This window comes from Nipponia nippon, unplaced genomic scaffold (genome assembly GCF_047370975.1).
Source record: "Nipponia nippon isolate SJK-2023a ecotype South Korea unplaced genomic scaffold, ASM4737097v1 scaffold_21, whole genome shotgun sequence".
NCBI lineage: Eukaryota > Metazoa > Chordata > Aves > Pelecaniformes > Threskiornithidae > Nipponia > Nipponia nippon.
In genome coordinates, this window is record NW_028262338.1 from 4,152,161 (window position 1) to 4,169,888 (window position 17,728).

The 17,728-nt window shown below is 38.0% G+C and overlaps 1 protein-coding gene across 1 annotated transcript in view; it reads right to left on the reverse strand.

Moving 5' to 3' along the window:
* Window positions 1-3,243: 3,243 nt before the first annotated feature.
* The window catches only part of DOCK2 (dedicator of cytokinesis 2), a 205,902-nt gene continuing 191,417 nt past the window's right edge, over window positions 3,244-17,728 (reverse strand). The window contains exons 46-52 of the mRNA XM_087760115.1: window positions 16,854-16,937; window positions 12,419-12,556; window positions 10,070-10,197; window positions 8,187-8,367; window positions 6,609-6,729; window positions 5,444-5,586; window positions 3,244-4,057 (exon numbers count right to left, since the gene is read on the reverse strand). Of these exons, the coding sequence (XP_087616241.1) occupies window positions 3,983-4,057; window positions 5,444-5,586; window positions 6,609-6,729; window positions 8,187-8,367; window positions 10,070-10,197; window positions 12,419-12,556; window positions 16,854-16,937 (870 nt within the window). The 3' untranslated portion in view covers window positions 3,244-3,982. The remainder of the gene's footprint in view (window positions 4,058-5,443; window positions 5,587-6,608; window positions 6,730-8,186; window positions 8,368-10,069; window positions 10,198-12,418; window positions 12,557-16,853; window positions 16,938-17,728) is intronic.

Below are 17,728 nucleotides of genomic sequence, written 5' to 3' on the forward strand. Positions count from 1 at the left end.
AGAACTAGAGAACGTCAAAAGCCAGACCAAACAATATCAACACGGAAAATGAAAGCAGAGATCCAGTGATCATAGAATCATAGAATCGTTAAGGTTGGAAAGGACCTCTGAGATCATCAAGCCCAACCTATTAACCTAACTGCCCGGTCCAGCTCTAAGCCCTGTCCCTAAGCACCACATCCACGCATTTTTTGAACACTTCCAGGGTCTGTGATTGTACCACTTCCCTGGGCAGGCTGTTCCAATGCCTAACCACTCTCTCTGTGAAGAAATTTTTCCTAATATCTGGTCTAAATCTCCCCTGGCACAACTTGAGGCCATTATGATGCCTAGGGTGTCTGTGGCCTGCATACAGAATAACCAGTGTGGCACCCATTACCCCCATTGGGGGCTGGAACTAGATGATCTTTAAGGTCTCTTCCAACCCAAACCATTCTATGATTCTACTCACCCAAAATTTCCTTTGTCTAATAAAAAAAGATTACAGACTGCATGTGATACAGATAAAAAGTTCAATGTCAAGCAGTACCTGCAACAAATACACAAGTATATCACCCAGTAATTCTCAGTTCAAGAACACAATGCGTTCCTAAGGTCTGTAAAATGTTTAATAAAACTCTTCTTCCTGCTCAGAAACTTGATCCTTATTGACTTATACTCTGAACACCTTCCTATAGCTCACCCCAACTAATTTTTATTGACATTTTAAGAGTATTAAATTCCTCCCCCCCAAATGAATAATTAAGCCGTAATTTCATAATGCGGACTTGATAGCACAAACAAGGGCAGGCTGGGTACCCAAGTTAGTTAAAGAATACTTGAGAATAACTTGATGTAACAGAATGCTAACATTTGCTGTCTGCGATCAGACCTTACGCTGCACGGATGCAGCAGCTCTTCTAGAGCTAGACCATTACTACTAATATAGCATTGCACTCCATGAGAGATAAAGCCCAGGTGCCTGTGTCTAAAATTCAGACACCTAGCTAACTGAACATACGCGGCATGCAGCTTAAATGCATCTTACATTGTTGCAGTGTAACAGCTTTCTACAGGTCAGCACATAAAATCTTAGCAGCACAAGCAGCCTTTCCTACCCCACGCTAGAGATCATTTATTACAGACTCACACTACCCAATCATTATCTTAGTGCCACGCAATCCAGAAAGCCAGACTGTTACTGTCCAGACTACCTGAAATGTCCCAGAGAAGTGAAATAAACTCTGATAACAGAAAGCACGTGAAAACACTGTTGTGTCCAGAAATGCTTTTCTGACCTTGCATGGTGAGAAGTGGTAGGGCTATACAGATTACAACTGAAGCTACCCCTGCTTCGTTAATTCCCTGGGACAGCAGCCAAAGCCTCACCTTATCCTGGAGTAAATTTCTGCCGCCCTCTGTGCTTCACCTCAACGAATGTCAAATATGTAGGCTCTGTGCTGCCTGAGTAGATCTTCCTCCACATACGTGAACTAAAGGCCTATTGAGCTTGTGACAGAAATGACAATAATCACTGCTGATTTACATTCTTAAACAGATGTTGCCAGATTGCCATACTTGCACTTTATTTTCCCAGGGCATCACTTGTTGTTCATGCTCTGCCATTTATTTGGACTAAATGTTAGTGTCCACAGTTTCTGGAAACCTGTGAATGGCTGGAGCTTGTTGCCCAAACATCCTTAAAATTCCAGTTCCATGTATGCCCTGTTCTTGGCAGTTATTTTTTCTTAGCTAATTGTGCTTTTCTGCTCAGAGTTGATTTACATGATTTCAGGCTTGAAACAGATCCAAAACTGGGCTGGCAAGAAGAAGAAAATCTGTGATGTGGGACAACTAATACAATTTTTGCTGATACTTGGTTAATGAAGTGTGAATCTAAACTCTTCATCAAAAATTATACTAAAACCTGAGAAAAACATAAGCATGAATCTTGAACCACTAGCTAAACACTCAACACCAAACTTCCTTTCGACATTGTGCTCCTGCCTTCCTAGTATTGGTTTCTGGGCTCTTCCTTCCCTTCTATTCTTTGTACTTTTTTTATTTTGAATCACAGTACTTACTTAAATTATAATTTATAACAACAGCTTGAGCTAAAACTCTTTTACTCCACTCTCATATGAAAACATAACTGCAAGATACAATAAGCAAAAGATAACCTTTAACAGATATCTTTACAATGATTAAACAGTTGATAAATCATCCTTTTCTTACTCGTTCCCAGTAGAACCAAGCCTTTTCTTTTAACACACTTTTTATTTTGTGATACCAATGTTTCTTCAATGTATCTGCAAATAATATTGAAGGACAACCTGGGTACCCTCCCTCTTCTCCCCCCAGGTTAGCAAGATGTAAAACATGCACCCCTCAACCTTTCACTTTCTCCCACTCACAGATATCCTACTCCATTAAACTGAGGGTATTTTTCTAGAAAAGCCTTGTTCTTCCTCTGTGCTTCCTCCGAAGGAGTATCATTTGCAGTGGAAAGCACATGAAACAAAAAGTCTATCAGTATCCATACCAACAAACACTGTAGTTAGTGTTAAAACTGGACCCATTTTGTTTTGCTGCCTATGGTTATTCTACTGAAAAGTATTTCTTGGCGCAGGATTAGTTCCAATGGTAAATATTTGAAACTTCTCACAGAAAACAATCGCTAATTATTTCTGTAGAAAACGGCTTCACACTGACAACTTGCAAAGAGAGTCTACATTCATTAAATAAACTATTCATGCTGAACATAAAAGTGCCTACAGAAATAGTTAGGCTTCGAACAAACTGAAGGTGTCTTTCCATTGATTCAGCCACTCAGCAAGGAATAATTTTAACCTCTGTCTTTGTCATATCCATATAAACGGCAACAAGGCCAGTCTCTCCCATCCACAACACTATACACGGTTGTATTTTATTTAATGAATATAAACCTATCTAGGTGTCTGAAACATAAAGGGATGAGTGAAGGAAATCAATTATTCACCTTTTAGAAACCTTTATATTTGGATAACATACTTGCCTTTGGAAAGAACTGACAGGTTATAAACCGCCCCCCACCCCGATGCTGACCTGCAGTGCTGTCCAGCTTCATGCCAATAAGGCATTATCTTCCAACTCAGACACAGAAAATCGATTTGGAAAGCAGAAGACTTGGACTTGTAGAATTCCATTTGCCATCAGTAAGAAACTATTACCTTATATACAATGATACCTAGAGATTTCAGAGAAAAAGGTTCAAGGCAAATAAAATAAATTTTTAACATTTATTGATGAACAACAAAAAATTCAACTTTTGTTTATCATATTGTGGGATGTAATATCAATTTGTACATGTGTAAATAAACTTTTGCACACGTTTTCAACGTAACAGCCGCTGTTCTGAGAATGACTGAGGCATATGGTGTCACAGTCATGGACATCACCCTGAGAAAGATTGAGGACACAGAGCACTGAGGTGGGAGCAGCCGAGGGATCCGAGGACTGTAAATCCAGCTACAGCCACAGAGTAAATGGTCAGTGGCTATTTTGTGCTGAGCCATCTGTTGCCTTGACTACACTGCCAGCAATAGTTTAAAGATAGCTGGTGTGCATCTATACAAGCTACACAAAATGATAACTTCTGTGGTCTTTGAAAAGGACAGAACTCGACTTACATTATATAGTAAGCATTGCAGATGGCCTTTTAATACATCTTTCTTCCCAGGAACAAGTTTTGTCACCAGGGAACACACAATGCCACCTGTATAACCAGAGGCTCAATAAACTTCTCTTCCGTATCCTGGCGGGCATATCCTGCAGTATTTTCTTCAAATGGTATTCCTATGTCTGTACTGCAGGTAACTTATCAGAGCACATGAATATTGTTCACGTTCTCTATTAGCCATCTATGTTATCAGAGACTTTCTTTAGAGTAGATGGTGCTCGAAAACAGGATATATATGTATATATAATTATTTTCGGTTGAGAGGTGGTCTTCTAACGGAATGAATTACAAATCTGTTGATGAAGATTTGAAATGGTGCTCCACAGACTGCTTTCCATCTTCTAGAACTTTGGAAATGCGCTGCAAAAAAAGAGGAACAGAGCGCCATATGTTAAAGTGACTACTGCATTGGATTCAGTAATATGTATATTCATTACTAGCTTGTGGCCTTAAGCTGTGGCTAGAGAAAAAAGACGTTGACCAAATCCTGGATATTTTTAATTAATTTATCTGTCCTGCAAAACCACAAACCGGCATTTAAACCTGTCCACATGATTCCAGTCATGCTGTGAAGCACTATACAAGTGGATTTTTAGCTTTATTCAGTCCTTTTTCAGACTTGTAAAAAGCAACATTTTGTCCTCTTTATTTTATATGCTATTTATGTTTAAATGCGGGTGGATGAGATCATGCTGAAAAGCTGTTACTCCTGGGTCTGAAAAGAACAAGTATGTGATAAACTGAATATAAGTGAAATCCTACAGATTCCAAATTAATAGGTTGTTATTGTTCCTACCAGAAAAATATGATTATGAACACATCCGATTTTCCAAAATGTTGCTCTCTGGTCCCTGAAGGCACTATCTATATTTTTTTTAAAAGACTGCAGAAACTAATGGATGAAAATGAAACCTATTCGCCAGAAAAAAATATATATATTTTTTTAAAAAATCAACCTTTGTTTTGAAAGATCAGCAAAGAGTTGACATCTAAAATATCACATGTGTCACAGAATGTTTATGCAGTATGCATAAGTAGCTACCGGCATCTGCATTAAATGTCACCCTCCCACTACCTGGAAAAAGAGGAAAACTTTAAAACTTTTGAATCTTAATATCTGCACTGAATATACATTTTTTTCTTTCAAACACTACATTAAATTCATCAGTTTTAATTTTGTGAAGTTTCCACAGAAATCAGTGAAAGGTTTCCCAATTTAAAGGAAGGCAACCTGTTTTAAGCAACATTAATGGCTCCAGTGGAAGCCAATTTCTACTTTCAAATAAGCATCTTTGACATCAGAAACTGACTCACACGGTGAGTTTTGCCCTATATGCTATGCTTACCTTACTCTGATGCTAGTGCTAACTGCCCCACGTAACTGTAATCGAACACGAAAGAATCGCTTTCCTCTTTTGCTAATGTTACATAAAGCCAGAGAAAATCAGTGGGTCAAATGAGACCTCTTGTGGCACGGGTGCAGAACTGCACAGCTGAGCCTGCCTTTTAAACACACCCAAAGATGTACATCATCCTCCAGAAAGCGCAGCCGGAGGCAAATTTTTGCTTCCCCATAGATCTTCCACTCCTCTCTCTGACGAGAGAAGTAAATAAAAGAAAAAAAAAAAAAAGAAGTAAGAGTTTGACTTATGATCTTATGGTATTTTAAAATTACTTAATTTTCAGAGCATAGTGTTTTTGAAGAGGTAACGTTTTCTTTTTTCCCCATAAACACGCAGAACTTACCATTGTTTTAAACAACTGGTTCACTTTCTTTTTCTTGAAGGTTTTCTTGTCACCATCAGAGGTGGAAGGAAACACTGGCTGACTCAGCCTATGTGATGCAATGGTTTCATCAGGTGCCACAGGGCTGACGGACAGCGTTAATCCTTAGAAGAGAAACATATTGGTTGCACAAAACAAAACCAAAAAAGGAGAGTCAGAGTGTAAGATAAAGCAGAATTCAAAATATTGAACTACTGCAATTACTAGAAAGAAATGAGACATTTTTTAATCTAACTATATCCTTAGAATACAAAAATAAGTAACGGGGAAGCACTAAACTTCATTACATTGGAACTGTATAGTGAAAAAAATGAACCAATCTGGTCCAAGAAGAAAAAAAAATAGATAAATACATGAAAAAAGCGGCCCATGACGGTCTGTTTTGTTGTGCTAAACACAACTGTTACAAGCATCTGGAAAGGCAGGGACAATGAGAGGGACAGATGAAGTGCAGGCTAAGAAATGGGATGTGCTGTGGAAGAAGCAGGGGGTAAAGGATATTGAAATAGGGCACATTTTCTCTGTACACCCTGGCCTAGAAATTAGTTCCACCTTCACAGTTACACTTTCCCCTTCTCTATCGTGCACCGGTCAGTCTTTCTAGTAGGCAGTTATGTTATCTTGTTTCCCCTTCCTCTTGCTGTGAGGGAGGCTTATGAGATTCCTCTCTAACGTCAAAAGCAGAAGTTGAAACCCTGCTATGGGGCAACCTTTGGGGATATTCATCTGCCAAAGCAGATCTTCCTCTTTCTGATGCTGCCCTCAGCTGTGAGGGCAGACTGCAGAAGCCCTTGCTTCTGCAAGTGAGACCCTACAAAGCAAGGAAGATGAATAAATCTTGCTTCTTTCAAGGCAGGGGGAATGCCCACACCATACAAGGAAGCAAAATTCGGAGCTCCAGAAGCAACACTTTTAGAATGTGTGTGTTAGTACTAGGCAGCACAGTGTTACCAAGCAGTAGTAGCAGTCCAGCCTCACAAGCACAATACACACTTAAAATGTAATCTTTGTCTCAGAGACCTAGAGAGAGCTACCTGCTCTGCTTGGAGCAAACCCTTTATTGTCATGCTTTCTTAACATAGCAATAAAGAAGTGCAGAACTCTCATCTTACTGTAAGCAGCTTACCAGGGATGGTTGGCATAGAACGACTGACAGAACTCATCTGCTTGAGGACAGATGTTTTCTGAGGTGCCACTACATGTTCTGAGAGGTTGGTGTCACTCATGAACTCGTATTTCCTTGACAGCTGTTTAATTAAAAAAAAAAAAGCCATTAATGATGAACTGAGATATGAGCAAGAAAGATCTAAGCAAAATAGTATTTTGTGAAAAGCATAAAAGAAAATAATTAGTAAACAAACTATCATGCCTAACCCAAGTTCTTTATGGGATTGTTTGCTGAGTAAACAATAAAAGTAGCTAGAAACAGTAGAATTGGGTCCACATATAATATTATACACTAGCTAAAAACATGTAACATTTTGCAGATGATTTATAGTTAGATAAATACTTCTCATTCCACATAGAAAAAACATTACACCAAAAAAGCTAGCTAGAAGCGATTCTGCAATCTGGAACTGTAGGATGGTATTCCTACCATATCTTTGGAATAATACCACCAGCCAGCTCTGACTGTGAGCTGCAAAGTAAAATGAAGTTTTGAAAACATTTTTTCCGATTGCATTAACATAGCCAGCGAGGCTTGTCACTGTTTTATGAAGCAAAAGAAAATCACGTAACTCAATACGTAGTGGGATTCCCACAGTTAGGTGTATGTGTTATCTAGTTTAATCAAAAGACAAAACTGTTGCTTTTTTTTGTATATTAATGCTTCTCAAAACATGACTGTGCTTTATATCTCTCTTTTGTATGAGGACATGTAGTGTAAGACAATGATAATCCTTCATAAGTTTCTCGTTTCCCAAAAGAATCTTAGCTTTCTACTGAATTCACTTTGCTTTGATGATTCCTCCAAAAATTTTTGATCAAATGACTTATGCTCTCTCCATGTAATTCAGCAATCCGTTCATGTGTATCAAGAGGACATCTTTCAAATTTTTTTTAAAAAATATTTCTTTTTATACTAAAAGAAGAAAAGTCTTCTGAGAATTAAACTGCCAAAAAAAAAAAAAAGGCACAATGTAAGTTATAGAAGTCCTTCTAATGATCTAGCAGTGCAATAAAAGCACTCAGATGATCTATGGAGTGAGAGAAGCCAGTGCTTCCAAACTTCAGTCTGGCACCATTTAAGGAACACTGTTTGCAATCTTGCAATTTCCTACCAGCTGCATGCTCCATAACAAGGTACAAAACCTACAGGGCTCATCACTTTTGAAATAGCCCTGACTGCAAGAAGCTGCCACAAAATGTCAGCACAGCCAATTGCCTCTCCACAGGAAAGCTAGCTTAACCCTCCCAATATAGTACTCCATTTTAAGCTAACCAAGCTTCAGAATTTGCAGCTTCAGGGCTATATTATCTGTCATCATAAGCAAGCAGAGATGGTCTGATTTTTCCACTGATTTGTTTCCTCCTCAGCATCTTACAGGTTTCATTCATGGCAGGGCAGATCATCTCTGCATCCTGCATATTTCCCTTTGGGACAGCTAGAGTTGTGTGTGATGTATTTTTCTTTTCCTAAGCAAAGGAGTAATGTCCTCTTTTTTTATGGATTATAAAATACTACTCTAAATCAGTAACGTACACATTTCGTGTCAGACATAGAAATATCAGGTGCTGTCTTCTCATCAGCAAACACCACACTGCTTCTTTTTGTTCTTTTTTTGGACCTTCTCATCTTTACTTCAGGGTGAGGATTAATTTGCAGAGCAGTCTCCTCTGATTCTGCTTTTACTTGCTTTGGTAGCACTACTTCCAGATCAAAGCTGCAGGAGCAAAAGAAAAAAAGTACAAGTTGCTGAATGATATTTTAAAAGCCACTGGTATTCTGATGTCATTTCCCCATGAAATATAAATGCAGGTCATCCTTTCCTTTGGCTTTCTAAGCAGCCTTGCAAACTGTTAGCAAAAAGTAAATCATGTGCTTCAGCTGGCAGCTGTAGATACAAACAAGATGCCTTCAGGAGGTATGATGTCATCTTAAAATGTTGCAAAGAATGTAAAACATTAACATGAGTGCAAATCCCTTTCTAAAGATTTGTGCATTAGCTTAACATCTCCTAAACTAAACACAGTTAGAGCTCATATGGCAAGCTTATGCACGGTGATGATGGTGCTGAAAGCAAGACATGCTGTTTTGGTTGTTGAAAACAGTGGAACAGAGTATTACTATTTATTGTCATGTTTTAAATGCATCCTCCTATTTATTTTACCATATTGGACAACAACGCACATACCCAGTGATAAAAAAAAAAAAAAAAAATCTCCCTCCTCTCTTCCTCTAATTTTTATAGTTTAAAAATCAGGCTATTCTTCATCTAAAAAAATGCAAACATGAAATTGGTGCTGGCTTTACTCCCTTCTCTGCTGATGTAATTTGCCTATTGAACATAGGGCTGAACTTATTTTACAACATAAAAATTGATAAATCAAGTAGTATGGTGAATTTGTTGACCCATGCTTCCTAGAAACAAATTAGCAGCATAAGAATTAAAAATAGGTGCATGATTCAGCTGCTTAAGTGTAGTTGTCTGGTTCCACAGGTGTCCTGCTTTATTAGAGACATGGGACTGGCAGATATGACACAAATCATGTTTGTGCGCTCCATCCGTCTTGAGTGGGAGCTGAAGGGCAGGAAAAGCAGCCTGGGGCATCTCATAACGTATGATACGACACACCTTTGTTAGACAACTCAAAAAATTTAAGTAAGTAGTGTTTGACAATGAACCGGCAGTCAAACATGCAAGAATAGAGGCGTATCTTAAGAAGAAACACTTCCAAGTTAGGGTCATACACCTTTTTACTTTTTAAAAGTAAACTACTCACAAAGGGAGATCAGCTGTTTAAAAAAAAATCACAATCAAACACTGCTCAGCAAGATCAATTGTATATGTACTTTGTTTGGGAAGAAGTTCTATGTGCCCAAAGGATAATTTATAAAGCGATCAAAACAATTTGTGGGCAAAAAACTAATCAATACATCAATAACGCTTCTGTCAAACTTAAAAGTCTTTATGTTTCCCAGTGCTTCAGTTAAGAAAGCATATTACTTTTTACTAAAATGCTCCGCCTCCTTACTTGTAAGTTTGTAAAGGTTGTCCTCTTCCTTTTTACAAGCAAAAAGATGCTAATTAAATTAACAACTGTATGAAGAGAAACTTGCAAAAACCCCAGATTTTTGTATTTTTTTGAAATGTCATTTAAATTTTAAAATACTTGTTTCCTGAAAATGAAATGCCACTTTTCTCAATAAAAGTTGAGTATACTTTGTCTATTAAGGTTGAAATGCTGTAGCTTTAAGCCTGGAGGAAGTGACAGCAACAGTTAAAAATAATTTTAGCATAGTCTGAAGAGACTGCTAGTGGTCTTTATTGTTGAATGCCTTTTTTTAAAATCTTCTAGTTTCATCCCATAAAACTAATTAAAAAACAGGACTGAAAGAAAAATTGTGTTGTATTGATAACCAACCTTTCTGAAGCAATTTTGTTTGGAGTACTGCAGTCTGAATTCATGGAACTCAGTGAAATAACTGATAACTGACGATAGGATCTCAGCATTGATCTTGGCCGTCCTACTCTCTTGTCATCAAAATCTGGCTACAGGATGGAAAAGAGAAACATTTGTTATCAAGCAAGTTTGTGTGAACCTCATTTCATCCCTTTTCACTAGGTCTTGAAGATAGCACAGGTGTTTTAACATTTGGCATGAAAGAAGTTATTTGCTACCATCAGTTACTGTGATTGTTTCTTCTGTCTGGATGCGCTCTAAGACCTCTCAAACTCAATGACACAGTGAATAGCTAAAGAAACTACAACTGACATAATGAACTGTATGTTTGAAAAAGAAATTAAGAGAAACAGTGTCTGCTGATCTTATTTTGAACAGACCTGGGGTACACCATCGAAGTACTTGCTTGGGCAAATAGATTTAGTTAGTCCTTGCTCCAAGACACTAATCATGCTCCATTTTCAATACAACAGGTTCTGCCATCTCTATATGTTAATATGGCCTTTTTTAAGCATATGTTTGCAAATGTTGGACAAAATTAATATTTCCCTAATAGCCAGACAGGAAGAACTGGAGGATTCTCCAGGTCATCATATATCCATATTGCAAAAAGCCATATATGCTGCACCATCTCTCTCTGCAAAGCTTGAAGTTGGTATGTTCTGCAGTGGAAGGAGAAAAAGGAGACATCACTCCAAATCTTCTTGAAGAAGATTTAGCTCTCATATTGGAAATATTCAGCTTAATGCTGATGGTTGTTTAGGCTTTGCAGCCTGGTACAAAGTTAACTGAAACAATCTGACTTATTTCTAAATGCTTTCCTGTTACTCTTGTTAAGAAGGTAGGGACAAGGATCACATTTCTTGGCTAATTCTAGAACTGTTTTCTTTCTTCAGGGGTGACTTCTGGGATCTAAAATTGTGGAGTGCACTCAGCTCTTCTCTCTTTTTCTGTTGAAGTTATTTCCTGGGAAGAGCACGCCTTCCCCTAGTGAGCTCTCACAGTGTCACGAGATGAGGCAGGTTTTTGAGGATTTCCCAGTGCGTGCATACCATAAACTACTTCAATTTCTATCCTATAAACAGGATATGAACAACTTTTAAAAAATCATTTCATATTAAAGCACAGGGTTTTGTTGTGATTTTCCAGAAAATATTAAAATGTTAAAAATTTATGCATAATTTCCTATGCCAAATTCCCAAATACTTTGCTTCTGATGTCATTTCTCATTTCTGATGTCTAGCAGAAGACTTGGAAACATTTGTACGTTGCAGAACTATTTTCAAGTGTTTTGCAGAGTTTACATGCTGCTCGTCCTTTGAATGGCCAGAATCTTGTGATAAAGACACAACAGCTGCACAACTTTTTTCGTTTCTTTTAATAAAAAAGCTCAGGCCAGCCACCAGAGAGAGTCAGACATGGTAAATTGGCAGTAGTGCCATTCACAAAGTACATTCTCTGCTCTTGCAAAATTTTAAATAGGTTGCTTTTTTTAAGTGCTGATCTGTAAGAGTGCTGAGGGGTTCAAGCATTAGGCAAGATTGCTAAATGTGGATTACAGCCTCTTTATTATTGCAAGGATGGTGGCATGGGACTGAAAATAAGAAAAAGATACTGAGATAAATATATAGAATTTTCATCATATAGGTGTGTAACACAGCACACTATCCAAAATTTAGGTTTGAAACTTGCTACTTTTTCCCCTATAACAGAAGAAATAAAACCTTTTATATAAAGGCTGAAAGCATCAACATAAAATAATTTCCAAAGCAACTGGTGTTTAATCAGAAAAACTAGCCAACATCATTCTTGCTAGCCTGCACAAGCTCAGATAGACTCTTGTATTCAAGAATTGTCTGGAGAGTTTGTGTTTAGAAGTTATCCTTCAATTCCCATATATTTCAGTTTGGTCTCAACTAATATTTATAGTATTATACACATGATAGGTTTTACTTCACCACACAGCTGGAAGTGGCTAGCACAGAGAGACATCAATTGCAGATCAAAGCCCTAAACCACTACGAAAAATTACAAAGTGGAGAAACATGAGAATTTGCTTTTACTTCCTTAATGAGGCAGAAAAGAATTGCAATTTCAATAGTCATAATAAAATACTCCAAATCTTCCAGAATGAGGGATATTTGACATGTCAGAAAATTGAATCAACTCTTTGACTATAAAACTCAGATCCTACTACCTTTAGATCACAAGAAAACCCACAAGCCACAATAGTATGCGTTTTTGTTTGGAAGAACAAGATGTGTATTAAGTAAAGAGAAATTGCAGGAGAGGTTAAAAGGAGAGCAATACCAATTCTCTGGCTCCATATTGTTTTTCCACTTTAACTTTTAAATGCTTGAAACATTCCTCCATACGGTCATGGAAAGGACGAAGATTATCAGAAACTCTTCTTTCATGAATTTTAATTCCAGCCCCAAGGAAAGGTATCTGGAAGAGGGGAAAAAAAAGAAGAAAAAAGGTGAGAATATTAAACGGGGTCTGACAACCCCTCTAGCTCCATTTAAAGTGTCTGCCAAGTCAACTGCAAAACTCTTACTGTGACTGGCAGATAGATTTGTCAGTTGATCTCAGCTTTTAGCAGCAACTACAGGATGAAAAGGGCTCTTGAAAACCGGGCTTGCTCAGTACATTTTTGAAGAATGTTGGCTGCCTCATAGTGACTATTTTCTCTCTTCTATGTATTTTAATGTTAATCCCTTATGAGATTAAACACACCATGCTAGAGTTTAAAAAAAATCCTGAGACTGCTAGCCCACCTGCTTAGGAAGGTGCCTGCCATAGTTTACAAGAAAGAAGGTAGGGATGAAAAAATATCCAAGTGGATTCCAGGCAGGTGGTTTCAAACTCTTCTCTTTCAAACGGAGGATTAAGTGACTGGGAAAAGTTTAATCAATCTACTGGGGGCTTAATCATGTGATTACTTTGACAATTGCTGCAGCAATTCGATATGTTAATGCCTGGTTACTGAAGGTGACCTCTTCCTTTCTCCTTGATTTTACTCTGCAGACTTCCTCTGTACTCCCCACATCTCAAGAAAAATTCAGTAAGATAATGCTTCAATACAAAAATGAACAACTCAGGCCATGAACAGAGGCAGCTTGCACTAAGCAGGCTGACTTTGCTCAATTTTACCCCTGTGCTTTTCTTTTTTGCTGCTCATCTTTTAGGCTGAGGACAGTGACAAGTAAACAAAAGGGTTAAAATCTCTGATTCTTCCTGCTAGATTTGAAAGAAGGTACATAACACTAGCTTTTAAAAACTGGGGGGGGAAGTACAGATACCTACTCCCTTAAAGTAGAACACCTGATAAAAAGGTTAGGAAAAGATCTATCCATTCATTAAATACCCCCCTCCACTTGCATTTCTTAAAAAATCCTTCTCCTTTGTCAGAAGGAATGGCTAGCTTACCAAAAAAAAAAAAATCTTATAATGAAGCAAATATGATAGTAATACTACCTTTCTAACCCCTCTTCCCTACAATGCCTTTGCTATTATATTGCTACTATCATCTTTGCTGTTGTAGTAGTGTAATAATATCCAGTTAAAAGCGAACAAAACAAATCTTATCTTCAAGGATAATGGACAGCACACTTTGACATGCTGTTTAATTAATAATAAATGTATTCACAAGGAGAAACTTTGTAGTGCTTTTCTTTAAAATATAAAGACATTTCATTACTCTTCAGTCTTTGAAGATGGCGATTTATGAGATTTGTGCAACATACTTTTAGCTACCCTTCAGCCAGTAGCCTTTTCTAACTGCCTTACCATTGACTTTTAGCTATTTTGCATTAATGTTTGGGGCTTTTTTGTAAAATCCACTTAGATTCCACGCTTCCTTTTTGTGTTCTGACCCTATAAATAATATTAATATTGTATACATCGGTCCACCCATTGGCTTGATCATATTTTATGGACGTTCAATTTCAATATAACTTTTAAAAACATGGTACCAAAGCCCATCTATTACAGACAGATCTGTTTGTCTTCTTTAGAGGGATTTACAGGGATAGATATAAATTACGACTTTATTTCCTAATGCCAGATGGTATTATGGTCAATTTATACCACTATATCCACCGAGTACTTCTGATGGTCAGAAAGCAACCATATACAGAGTCTGTGGTGGGCAACAATACAGGAGAAAGCTGTAAAGGTTGGTGACTCAAACTAATAACCACACTGAGATGAATCATAACGAAACGGGAAGAAACTTAAAAAGCATTAAGAAAATAGTACCAAAAAATCCATTAAAACTATTTGGAAGATTCACTTCAAGGCTGAGAGCGGAATAAATGGTTAATTCTTGCTGTTTCTCATCTACAAAACAGAGAAAGGATCATAGAATCATCAAACAGTTTGGGTTGGAAGGGACCTTTAAAGGTCATCTGGTCCAACCTCGCCCTGCAATGGGCAGGGACATCTTCAACCAGATCGGGTTGCTCAGAGCCCTGACCTTGAATGTTTCCAGGGATGGGGCATCTACCACCTCTCTGGGCAACCTGTGCCAGTGCTTCACCACCCTCATCATAAAAAATTTCTTCCTTATATCTAGTCTAAATCTACCCTCTTTTAGTTTAAAACCACTACCCCTTGTCCTATCGCAACAGGCCATGCTAAGAAGTCCGTCCCCATCTTTCTTATAAGCCCTCTTTAAGTACTGAAAGGCCGCAATAAGATCTCCCCGGAGCCTTCTCTTCTCCAGGCTGAACAACCCCAGCTCTCTCAGCCTTTCCTTACAGAAGAGATCTTCCATCCCTCTGATCATTTTTGTGGCCTCCTCTGGACCCGCTCCAACAGGTCCATGTCTGTCCTGTGCTGAGGGCTCCAGAGCTGGAGGCAGGGCTCCAGGGCGGTCTCCCCAGAGCAGAGCAGAGGGGCAGAATCGCCTCCCTCAACCTGCTGGCCACGCTGCTTTTGATGCAGCCCAGAATACCCTAGCCCTCGCACAAGGATGGCGTAAGATTAAATCAATGAGGAAGAATTTTTTAATGAGTTAGTACAAAGAGTGAGACATGGAACATGATGAGAAATTATCTTGAGCCAGTCACTTCTGATAGTAAAATTCCAGATTAACTCACACTATTTCATGCCATCCCTCTTGAAAGGGGGATCGCTAGGATGCCTTGATACAGCAATTACTATGCCCATTCCTTTACACAGCAAACAGTTCTTTCTCACTTAAATCATCTACATTTCGGAGGACTTAGCAGTTAGTGGTTTCTCAACAAACTGCCTACGTGCAAAAACGTAAGTCTCTTCTCTCATAGTCATTCATTTTGCCATATACTGATGGCAATAATTTCTATTTGGACTAGATAATGCAAACAGAACTGATAATTTCTGAGGTCATGTTTTTCTTCCCTCCATTACCATAACAAATGCTTAGGTTAATGAAAAGAGCCATCTTCCCTTGAATTTCAGCAAAAATAGAGTTTTTTCTGCTACCACCTCCCATAGGTGCTTTTTCCTCTTTGAGGACAAAAGGGTTCTGCACATTGGTTGGCTTATCATATGTACACTATATATAAAACAATAATAAATAAAACCCCAGATAACCTCAGTGCTGCTAGTAGAGGCAGAATATTCGGTTTTCCTCTGGAGATATAGCTTAAAAATATTTACTAACTGTCTTCCATGCTATTTGTCACACAAAAGACACGTAGCAGCAATCTTGAAGGGTCATTGACGTGAAAATAACTCCTGCGAGTAACTAGCATGCCATTAAGGTTTCTAATGCAAAAAACCTCCCCATAAACGAACAGCAACAAGGAACACCCACCTCTAGGAAAGAGTTATTTCCCAAGAGAATCTGACATTTGCAAATGCTTGTTTTCCCAGCAATTTGTGAAGTCCTTATGACTTTTGTCATGCCCTCAGTTTTATCTCCAGGAATATAACCCGAGTTTGAAATCCTGGCCCTTTTTAACCATACATGGAGCCCATCACATGTGGCTTTTGAATAAACCATTCCAAATGATGTGTTCTACAAAGTACTTTTATGGCCTACTGCTTTCCCTAGGACATCAGGATATATATGGGTAATTCCCCTGATTCTGGTAGCATTTCATCTAACTCTTAATGGATACTATAATGATGATACTCCTCCGGAAATATGATGTAGTTTTTGTAATTAAGGCATTTCTCCAGTTTAGGCACAGATTTTAAAAAACCTGAAGGACAGGATTGCTTAGATCCCCAAGAACGTTCTATCAATCGCTTGCCACATCAGATGGCAAGGAATTATTGCTATGCTGTTTCGTCAGTGATCTTAGTGGGTTAGTAATGAATACATCCTTCCTGTTAGGCATATTAAAATTTTAAAATTGAAGGAGTTGAAGTCCTCTTTCCTACTTAAGGGAAACTATTAATATCTAAATAGGATAATAAATAGATAGTCCTTTTACAGCTATGCATACTCTGAAACAGAAGGTTTAGTCTAAGAGAGAATATTTTACTATGAGTCCCTTTTCAAAAAAATACTATGAATTCATCACAGAACTACGCAGGACGTTTGTAACAAGAATCTTCTCATTCTTCTACCACTCCCTGCTTTGGGGAAACAGTAAAAAAACAACAAAAACAAAAACAAAACAAAACAAAAACAAACACAAACTGGTAAAAATGACACAATCATCTAAATGCTATGTTCTCCTGCTAGGAAGGAACAGAAAAAAGAAATAGCTGATGAAGCCTCAGATGACTACTGTCAATAAGAAGTTACCTGCCAAGCAATTAGATCTTTGAGTCTATTCAGCTTTTCTTGATCCTCTGGATGGTCTCTGATATATTCTTCTGTAAAGAAAGCCTGAAACAAAAAAAATACTTCAGTCCATCATTTCCACAGGTAAAGAAATCAGTGATTACTCCATTGACTCCAGCTGGTGACCATAATATTGGTCATCAAATACACGTGCTCCTTAACCAATGCTGCTAGTGATAATTCCTCATTGTATCAGTTGAGAACTGAGGTGCTCTTTTTTTTTTTTTAAATGTATTCAGTCTTTATCCAACACTTCTGAGGTTGAGACCCCTACTATGAAACCCAATTATTGTTTGTTTTATTAAGCTTGGACTGAAACTAAAAGGCACAAATTTGGAGTATCATGATTTACATTGATAAATGATCGTTTTATTCAAGTACCCTACTTACTGGCATTAGCCAGTGTTATACAGTAAAGAAATTGAACTCTTTCATAGATAAGCAGAGCCAGATACTGCACACACACTGCCTTTTGCTGCCCAAAGGTTTTATCCCCCAGGTACACAAGAAGATTGTAGCTATTTATCCATGACTGCCAAGTATCTAAACAAATTATACATTAGGCCTAACGTAGCATAAGTCATACTCCACCAGAATATGTCACGCTTACCGCATACAGCTTATGTCTGTACATATAGCCATATATGGCATCTCTTCAGCACTATCCGAGTCTATCCGACATGCTGAGCCTACTGAGCATGGCGCATGCTTTTCATCAGGAAATGGCAGGCACAAATAATAGAACTCTACGGATGTGGGGTAACCCCACGTTCATTTTCATCCAAAACTTTAATAATTAATAATTTAGAATTTAAATTTATATGAGTTTTTAACAT